Here is an 11,066-nt window from a genome sequence, read left to right on the forward strand (position 1 = left end):
CTAAACAGTTTCTCAACACCCTTGGGTGCAGTTATAACACAGTGATAAAACCTCTTCGCATTGTGAAAAAGATGCATAATCCTTAAGAGTACACGAATAAATCGAGCTCTTTCTCCTTCACCGACTTCCTTCGTCTCTAAGTTTCAACTTTTTCACATGTTAGTATCATATAGATTGCAGTTCTAAATAAATAATCCTTGTTCTGTCAAATACTATGGCTTTCTTTTACAAAAGATCACATTTCGGTTAACATTTTAAAACTTCCTTAAAAATAAAATAAAACAAAACAAAACAACATATAATCTGATTTGCAAGTCATTCAACATAATCAAATATATAAGTGCATTGTCCATTTAACCATTTCTTTATTATTTGATGATGCAATGTGAAACCATAACAACAAAAAGCTCAATCGAGAGGTCAGTTGAATGAACAATCCGGGTGAGATATTTCTCCCACAGAAACATTATGTCATGCGCAAAAACAATGAAGTAAATACTTTGACAAAAGCTGCCTGAAGTTACAAAGTATAATTGATACTCGAAACAGCTTTTTCAATAATATTATCGTCCTTAGTGATGATCTTCATCATGTCCGTCTGGGTCCCCACCGTTGCCAACTACCTCCAGCTAAAGAGAGAGAGAGAGAGAAGGAAATTTCTGTGAAAGATTAGAGAGAGTATGTTTAATTTAGAATAACAGGTATAGAAATAATTACCACAAAGTATTGGGAGCACACAGGGCATTCATGAGGCTTGTCTTTCTCAAGCCAAAACCATACAACATCATGCTCATCCTCTGAAAATTAATCAAGAGCCAATATGGTAATGTTACTGGTTTCTATTACTGAAGCAAAGGCAATACTAAAATTTGAATCACATTCATTAAAAATAATAATAATATCATTAGTGTACAGGGGAAGAAATTCTTATAGACATTCTGTAGAAACTACTATTCCCTCAAAGAAATTTATTATTATTATTATTTGAGTATTAAGCGGTATACTTTTACATTCAAAACAGTAATAAAAGAATTATAATGTGAAAATCTTACCTCCTTCACCACCAGGGCAACCAACTATTCTCTTGTTATACCAAGATTGGACTACAGCAGGCGCCTCCTGCAGATAACACCATTCATACAAAATTTTATGTAAAAAGAATCAACCAAAAGAGAGTCTGCTACAAGAATCAGCACAAAAACAGTAGTCCATATCTAAATCTAACCAACCACAAGTAGAAAAAAAGGTCATATTTTAGAAAAGAATCAGGATTTTGTTCTCAAGGAGAGGGAGAAGTGTCTCTTTCATACTTCAGTATCATATTTGCTCTCATCTATCATGAAATATATGTACACAAAGCATACAATTAAGTACGCATTACAAATGAAGATATATGGCCTATATGAATGTGGCATGCTTGTTATCAAGAGTTAAAATGATAAGGTAGCTTTCTATTCATTTTAACCTACTCATGTAAGGGTAAATTTCATAAAACTACAATCATCATGTACTGTAAAAGGATAATGTAGCTTTCTATTCGTTTTAACCTACTCATGCAAGGATAAATTTCATAAACCTACAATCATCATGAACTGTGGGATATTTTGCACAATTCCGCCATAATTTTTGTTAAAGAAAACTGCCATGAACTTTATCAGTAAACTACAATACCTTCTGGCACTCGAGACAAGTTATCACATATTTTCTCCGTGACATGTTTTGGACAATTTTGCCCTTGTGTACTTCATACATTTTCTATATTACACGTATGAACCTTGTGGGTTTATAGACATAAATAAGGATAGTTTAGTGTGGACCTTGTGAGTTTATAGATATAAACAAAAATAGTTTAGATGTTTTATTCAAGAACTTAAAACAGTAACAATTTCCAATAGTTCATGACACTTCTCTGCAGTTTTGAAAATTCATTGCAGTTTTCTTTAATAAAATAATCTTATGGTAGTTTCAAGCAAAGCCCCAAAGTTAATAGCAATTTTACGAAATTCACCCTCAAATTTATGATATGCAAGAACCTTGTTTCCCTGTCAAAAAATGGCATATCTATCTTTATCAGACATGAAATGCATCTATATCAGCATCTGTCACTTGCAAATGCATGAAACAATTCTACTCTTTATATATAAGAACTGCATAAGTATATCTCATTGTAAAAAAATATTTTACAAAAAACTAACTTTGTGGTGAAGGATCACTGAAACAAAAAATAATAATGAATACAATTATTATATGTTAAGCATGAATAAATTGATGAAAACACGTATTACAACTGTGTTCCTATTTCTGATTTTTTGAGAAATGCCACATCTAGGGCCCCATGACTGCTCAAAATAAGAAATTCATGTCGATGTAAACAAACAGCTGCTCACTGTAACAGTTACAATATTAATCCAACTGCATGTCCCACGGTTATAGTCTATTATTTCATTTGCTAAAGTTACATTTTATAAAGAAACATGAGGTTGATTTTAATTTCAGAAGTAAACTTATAAGGAAAACTTCTACTTGCATTAATGAAGATCATGCATAAAAACTATTTATGTTGCACTATATGCACGACCAAAGAGATATATATACACCTGAAAAATGTTTTTTGGTCACCAAACTATGAGATATTCACTAAAGCATTATTTGAAAAGGCCTGTTTCTTACCCTCTTGCACTAAGGCTGACAGTAGGTTCAATAGGACCAATGAATAGACACAGTATTCTAGAATCTAGAGGTCTATTGCAAAAGAGAATGTGGCAAGTAAATGAATGGAAGACTGTAGGAATGTCTATTTTCCAGTGCCAGCAAAATGGCCTACTATTTTGTCATCTAAACAATTGGAAAAGAACACCACAAATTGCCATCCTAATAAATTTGGCAGATGGGTTAAGACATTTTCCATTTGTCGGCTGTTACAGTTGACATATTTTGCAAATAATCACATATGGCTGTCACCATATTTTTCTCCAGTCCTCCCACCCACTCTCACATTCCCTCCCAAACTCATCACAATTTCTAGTTACTCTTTAACTTTATGTCTCTCATGTGCATAAAGTGCGTACTGAAAATCAATGAACATGACTTAATATTGTTAACTAAATTTTTTAATAATATATCTGATAAATAGCATTTTACACATACTAACATTCTTTTCTTAAATAATTTTACTAATAAATAACGAGTCTTACTTAAAAAATAGGGGTTTTCATGAAAACAACCTTTAAAATAAGTCAATTTGATAAAAACCACCTTCAAAGTTATTTTTTATGCATTAACCACCTTATAAGTGAGTTTAGTTTTCAAACAATCACTTTTGATCAATTTTTGCCTGATTAATACTGAAAATATCCAAACTACCCACATTAATTACATGTGCCTAACATGCGTTTTCCAACTGCACATGTAACTAAGAGCACTGATAAGTGTATTACAACTTTGGTATTACTTGGGCACTACCACAAACAAAAGAGTGAGGCTATGATGAGTCACTGTTTTTTTTTACAATTTTCAAGGACGGACACAACTCTTTTTGTTTGTGGTGGTGCCAAAATAGTATCAAAGTTGTAGTACACTTATCCTTTTTCTAAAATTAATGATGATAGATTGGATAAGTAAGGTATTAATTGACAAGAATTTGACAAAAAGTGGTTTGAGTAAAACCTATACCCCCTTAGAAGGTGATTTACATATAAAAAGATTTCAAAGATGGTTTATATTGATTTGACCTCTTTTAAAGGTGTTTTCATTAAAAAAAACCTAAAAATTATATTAATAAAAATATGATTTCATCAAAATCGTACTATTTCAGTTAAGGATAATAAGTCAATCCACCAGTCTTTACTTTCACCATCTTTATTAAAACTCTTAACTTACCTAAATCTCTACCCTTTCTTTGTCTCCTCCTGCAAGCTTGTATATATTCCCCACCCCCCTAAACTATTGCTTCTTATATATATATTTTCATAAGCCTCATATTTAGTCTTGCTAATTTTTTCTTCCTTAACTAATTATTTACTTCTCTACTGTCCCATTCCTATACTTCTGGATTCTTCATAAGATGTTTTCTTCCCTTTAATTTGATTCAGAAGTTTTTCAGCAACCACCAACTTACTTTATCAGACAATTTATCATTAGTAGATTCTCCAAGGATTTCTTTATACATCTTGATACAAGAAGACGTACTATTTCATATAATATTAGTTCTAAAATCTATAACTTCAACATATTATTCTTAAAATACAATGCATATGTTGTATGGGTCAACTCTCCTTTAATAGTTTTACAGTGTGTAAGACCCATCTATCTTTCTATTTTAATACATATACCGTGTGGTTAATTAATTACCTTAATATCACGTTGATTTTTCTTCTTCTACAGAATTCATGCTTTTCTGATTATTTGTGAAACTAACTTATATTGTGCTCAAATTACCGGACAGAATTCTTGGCTTTGCCTCCGGGCATGCACACACCGAGTTCAATCACTCGGGAAACTAAGAGCACGCCATCAAAATTGCAGCCCAGATTCAAAGCAAATCTCAAGTTGAAGATTTAAGCAACAGAAGATTGCGCTATGAGATCATAAGGAGCAATAAAACATCTAGTTCCGACCCTAATCTTGCTCGTCATGATCCTCATCTGTCCGCCCTCTATGTCGAGGACTCAGAGCTTGTTGGCATAAAGAGCACAGACAGGAGCTTGTCAAGTTGTTACTCAACAAGGACAAGCATGAACCGAGCTTGATTGCAGTGACGGGAACAGGACTTGGGAAGACTACAATAGCGAGGAGAGTCTATGAGAGCCCAGAGTCAGTAGCGGGCACTTCGTGCATGGATCACTATTTCTCAATCGTATGACACCGAGGTTCTTCTGAAAGATATGATTAGCCCAGGGATGTCAAATGGGTGGTTTTGGTTGGGTCTTGGTTGGGTTATAAATGGGTGGGCACATTTATGACCACTTAACCATTTATGACCACTTAACCATTTATGACCCATTTAGCATTTGCTAAATGGGTCAGTTCTCAACCACCCATTTACTAAATGGGTGGTTCATGGGTGACCCAATAACCCATTTAGTTATGATTATGATGCTTCTATATATATGTAAGTTTCAGGGATCTACTTGCAAACTTTCAGGGGTTTTTGGCAAACTTTCAGAGGGGTTTTCTGCAAACTTTCAGGGGGTTTCTGCAAACTTTTAGGGGATTTTCTGCAAACTTTTAGGGGTTTTTTTTGCAAACTTTCAGGGGTTTTTTGTAAACTTTTAGGGGTTTTTTTGCAAACTTTCAGGGTGTTTTTTGCAAACTTTCTGGGGGGTTTTCTACAAACTTTTTGGGGGGTTTCTGTAAACTTTTAGGGGGTTTCTGTAAACTTTTAGGGGGGTTTCTGCAAACTTTTAGGGGTTTTTCTGTAAACTTTCAGGGGGTTTTTTGCAAACTTTCAGGGGTTTTATGTAAATTTTCAGGGGTTTTATGTAAACTTTCAACGGTTTTATGTAAACTTTCAGGGGTCTTCTGCAAACTTTTAGGGGTTTTCTGTAATCTTTTAGGGGGTTTTCTGTAAACTTTCAGAGGATTTTCTGCAAACTTTGAGGGGGTTTTCTATAAACTTTTAGGGTTTTTATGTAAACTTTCAGGGAGTTTCTGCAAACTTTCAGGGGGTTTTCTGTAAACTTTTAGGGGTTTTTCTGCAAACTTTCAGGGGATTTTCTACAAACTTTCGGGGGTTTTATGTAAACTTTTAGGGGGTTTTCTGTAAACTTTCAGAGGGTTTTTTGCAAACTTTCAGGGGTTTTTTTGCAAACTTTTAGGGAGTTTTCTACAAATTTTCAGGTGGTTTTCTGTAAACATTTCTTTCTCAAAATCCATGAGCTATGAGCATAATTGTTCATTTCTTCATATTTGTTGTTGGTTAAAGTCTATTATTTTTTTCATGTTTGTTCTTAATTACAGAGTGTCCCCAAGTAATTCTCCTTGAAATTTTTTTATCACGTCGGATAACAATACACGCTCTCTTTCTCTCCTGTTTCTCGCGCAATAGACACAAGTTTTGCAAATTACACTTGGCCGCACACGCATATATCTCCTGCCGACGATGAATTGAGAGCGTCTACTTTTTATATTTATATATCCTTAAGGGTATTTTTTACAATTTTTAAAAGTTTGAGGGTGTTACTTGTAAATTTGATATTTATAGGGGACTACCAAAATTTTTTAGATTTCATGTGTCATTTGCAAGTTTAGAAAATTCTAAGATTGTTTTGTAGTTTTTAACTCTTGAGGGTGCTTTTTGTAATTTTTAAACTTTGAGGGTGTTTTTTATAAATTATAAATTTATAGGGGGTTGCTAGTAATTTTTTGATTTCATGTGTCATTTGTAGGTTTTGAAATTTCAGGATGGTTTTGTAATTCTAAACTATGGAGGGTGTTTTTCTAAAAATTTAAAACTTTGAGGGTGTTAATTGTAAATTTTAAATTTATAGGAGACTATTGAAATTTTTTAGATTTCATATATCATTTGCAAGTTTAGAAAACTCTAAGATTGTTTGATAATTTTGAAGTCTTGAGGGTGTTTTTCTCATTTTCTACAACTTTTAAGGGTATTTTTTACAAATTGTAAAATTTTAGGGGGCTGGTGGTAATTTTTGAATTTCATGTGTCATCTGTGAGTTTAGAAAATTTTGATAGTTTTTTTATAATTTTTAACTCTTGAGGGCGTTTTTATAATATTTTAAACTTTGAGGGTGTTTTTTGCAAATCTCAAAATTTTAAGGGGTTTTAATCATTTTAAGTGTTTTCTATAATTTTTAACTTTTAAAAATAAGTTTTATAATTGTTGAAGCGTTGAGGGTGTTTTTAAAACAATATCTATCTAAACAGGTAAATGAGTGAGTAATAACCCGTCCATTAATGATCCATTTATCTTTAATAGAAATTATACCCACCCATTTATGACCCATTTAACTAAATGGATGGGTTTGGATGGTTCATTTGGCGGGTGGGTATGAGTGGGCAATTGGTTTTGGGTCCATTTTGCCATCTCATTAGCCAACTCATCCCTCCAGAAGACCTTAACAAGATGGACCGGATGAAACCTACTGAAAATCTTAAGAGAGCATCTGCAAAATAAGAGCTATCTGATTGTGTTTGATGACATGTGGCAGATTAATGCATGGAACAGCTTACAACCTGAGTTGCCTAGAAGTAACGATAAGGGAAGCAGGATTATAATAACTACACGAAAGAGTGATATAGCTGAATTTTGCCGCAATAAAATTGGCGACGATATCCATGAACATAGTACTCTATCACAAGATCAATCCTTTGAATTGTTCTGCAGAAGGCTATTCCCTGACCATACTTGTACAAAGGAGCTCGAGAACTCATCTCTAGAAATCGTTGAAAAGTGCAAGGGATTGCCGCTAGCCATTATAGCAATAGCTGGTGTTCTTGCTGCCAAACCAAAGGACATAAATGAATGGGACAATATGCTGAAACACCTCAGTTCAGAGATGGAAACCAATCCGAAGTGGAGGAAATGAGGAAAGTATTAGATTTTAAGCTACAAAGACTTACCCTGTCAAGCGTTATTACTTATGAGTAAATATCCCGAAGACCATTTGATAGAACGCAAACATGTCCAGAGGCTGTGGGTAGCGGAAGGGTTCGCTAGTAGTCGTCGTGACATGACTGCAGAGGAATTGGCGGAATTATACTTTAACGAGATTGCAAATCGGTTCTTGATCCCACTGTCTGACGGCAAAGTAAAGAAGTTTCGGGTGCATGACGTTTTACGATAGTGTCCAAGTCGATGGAAGAGAATTTTGTCACACTAGTTCAAGAACATAGCATGTGGATAATAAAGGAAGGATCCGATATCTATCAGTCCACTCCGGATATTTTCCAAGTAATTTGAGATTATCTGGGCTCCGCTCATTGACCATGTTTAGACTTCCTTCATTAGCAAGTATGTTTTCTGAAGCACGCTTTCTAAGGGTGTTAGATTTGCAAGCCAAACATGATTTTGATGAGGGTGACTTCAACGTGATTTCTCAGCTACTTCATTTGAGATACTTGTGTTTTATTTACTATCCGAATTATAGAACTTGTGCTCCATGTCTTAGATCTTAAAATTTCAAAGATGAGGTATTCCCCAAATCCATAGAAAATCTTTAAGAGCGTGAGACTTTAGACATCAAAACAATACGTACTATAAGACTCCCTTCTGAGTTCTTGAAGCTCCGAGAGCTCTGGTTCCTTTTTGCACGAAGAGGAGGTTTAGTACTTCCCAGAGGAATAGGAAGGTTAATAAACCTGTAGACATTAGCATGAGTAGATTCGTCTCAATTTAAATGCATGCCGAAGAATTTACGGGTGCTGACCCAACTAAGAAGCCTGGAATCAGGAATCAGGAGTGCCAAACTAGAACATCTGGAACAGTCTCATGGGGCTAAGCAAATCCATTCTTTGAAATTACTATTTTATTCTAATATATTACTAGTTGATTTGGATGTTTTACTCTTCCATGAACTTCAAAGATTAAAGTTTTATGGTTGGACAAAGCGTTGTGTTAGGTTTTCAATCATTAGGGTATTGTCAAGATAACTCTCCAGTAAATTAGCATCCATGAGCCCAGGTCTCCGGAGGATTGTATTCACTTCTTCTTCCCCAGCCCGATGGCGGTTTCTGAATACGAGTGATTCAAGACGAGGCAATGCTCCTTTAAAACTCACTGAATACGACAGATTAATGACCAACACACTGAGAACCTGAAATTCTTGAGCTTCAAAGTGGAGGTGTCGATAACTGAGCGCACCTGCTAGGAGTTTAAGATGGATTAACTTCGGTAGCTTTCTAAGTTATCTTACAGAACAATCCTCCAAAACCCTGATGATTGAAAACTCAACGCGACACTTAAAAATTTAATCTTTGAAGTCCATGTAAGAGTAAATCATCCGAATCAACTAGTAATATATCAGAATAAAATAATAATTTCAAAGAAAGAGATTTGCTCATCCCCCTGAAAGCTGCTCAGATGTTCTGATTCGACGCTCCGGATTCCTAATTCTAGGTTTCTTAGTTTGCAACATCCGTAGCTCCTTCAACACGCCTTTAAATTGATACGAATCCACCCATACCAATGCCAATATCTGCAGGTTTACCAACATTACTATTCCTCCGGGAAGTAGTAACCCCCTCTTCTTGCAAAAAGGAACCGGAGCTCTCGTAGCTTCGAGAACTGAGAAGGGAGTCTTAAAGTACGTATTGTTTAGATGTCCAAAATCTCAAGCTTTTGAAGATTTCCTATGAATTTGGGGAACATCTCATCTTCAAAATTTAGAAATCTAAGACATAGATCACAATTTCTATAATCCGGATAGTAAGTAAAGCACAAGTATATCAAATGTGATAACTGAGAAATCACGTTGAAGTCATCCTCATCAAAATCATGTTTAGCTTGCAAATCCACACCCTTAGAAACCATGCTTCAGAAAACACACTTGTTGATGAGGAGCGCCTAAACATGGTCAATGAGCGGAGCCCAGATAATCTCAAATTACTTGAAAAATCTCCGGAGTGGACTGATATATATTGAATCATTTCCTTTGGTATCCACATGCTACGTTCCTAAACTAGTGTGACAAAATTCTCCTCCATCGACTTGGACACCATTATTTCTAGTAAAATGTCATGCACTCAAAACTTCTTTACCTTGCCGCCAAAATGGAACGTAGATGGTAAAATCAAGCACTGATTGGCAATCTCGTTGAAGTATGATTCCGTCACTTCCTCTGCAATCATATCACGACAACTACTAGCAAACCCTTCCAAAGATGAGGTGTTCCCCACAACCATAGGAAATCTTCAAAAGCTTGAGACTTTGGACATCAAAACACCAGATGCTCCCAGCATAGTACAATCTTAAGATAAAATTGAGAAGTGGTCATTTTAAGTAGAATAAATCTAGAAGCAACTAGAAAAAAAATATCACAACTGACTGGTCAATTCTTTCTTGAGTTAATGCTTTAGAAGATAAAATAACTTCTCAAATACAATGGACACCATCATTGTAAATTTGTAATTTTCTATACAGATTAGAATCAGCAAAAAGCCTTTGTTTGCCATGATATATCCTCATTGCTTTTATGAAATTTTACATATTCAACCTATAATATATGAGAATGTTAAAACCCTATCAACTATCATATATTCAGTTCAAATCAAGATCAAGATGAGTTCTAATTGATGATTTCTACTGCAAAAACATGAATAAAGGATCTTAAAATCCATATAAATTAAATCTCATGAAGCATGAAGAACCATAAAAGATATCAATTTTCTGTCAGTAGAACAAAAATAATTGCAAAATGCTGCTTTCCCCCCCAAAATTAATAAAAAATCAGTATCATCCCAGAGTACCTTAGTGCCAAATGGACCAACCGGAGCATCCATATCGAATCGCTTCCTCCCCTAATTCAACACAACAAGATCATAATAAAATAAAAAAGAAAATGAAATTAAATCGAAGAATGAAGAAGAAAAAGGGCAACCCTAACCTCGAGCTCGGCCTGTAGCTCCTCTCTCTCGAGCCCGGTGGCGATCGGCATCACATCCTCAACCCTCTTCTTCACCGACGACGACGCCGCGCTCGCTTCGAGAAATCAAAACAAAGGATTCATAAAATTAGCGGATCAAGGACCAGATCCCAAATAAATAAAACCCTTAAAAATTGGGGGAATAAAGTACCGGAATTGTCAGAGAAAAGAGGAGGGATGCTGTGGATCGACGGAGGAGGTGAGGGTGACGAGTGGAGGTGAGCGGCGGCGATTGTGGGGCGGCAGGCGGCGTATCGCCGGGCGGCGAGCTCAGAGGGGATTTTTCTCCACATTTCTTGTTTTCTGCTTTGTTTTGTTGAAGAAATCGAATGAAGCGATCCCTGAAGCTTTTTAAGATTTTGAGGAGAGACAGGGTATTAGGGCTCGCGCGTGTCTGCCAGGCTTCAGTAAGTGCTAACGGGTCGGATGCAGGGACCAGTTCAAACCGCGGGCTGAACCCGCGCA

The 11,066-nt window shown here is 35.4% G+C and overlaps 1 protein-coding gene across 1 annotated transcript; it reads right to left on the reverse strand.

The window, feature by feature from the left end:
- LOC109844909 (putative cytochrome c oxidase subunit 5b-like) lies at positions 334-10,990 on the reverse strand. Its single transcript, XM_020414075.1, has 6 exons — positions 10,753-10,990; positions 10,563-10,657; positions 10,426-10,476; positions 1,053-1,119; positions 718-797; positions 334-629 (listed from the first exon to the last, which is right to left on the reverse strand). Exons 1-6 carry the CDS (start codon positions 10,892-10,894, stop codon positions 573-575), a joined length of 492 nt encoding a protein of 163 aa, XP_020269664.1. The 5' UTR covers positions 10,895-10,990; the 3' UTR covers positions 334-572.

This window comes from Asparagus officinalis, chromosome 6 (genome assembly GCF_001876935.1).
Source record: "Asparagus officinalis chromosome 6, Aspof.V1, whole genome shotgun sequence".
Lineage (NCBI taxonomy): Eukaryota > Viridiplantae > Streptophyta > Magnoliopsida > Asparagales > Asparagaceae > Asparagus > Asparagus officinalis.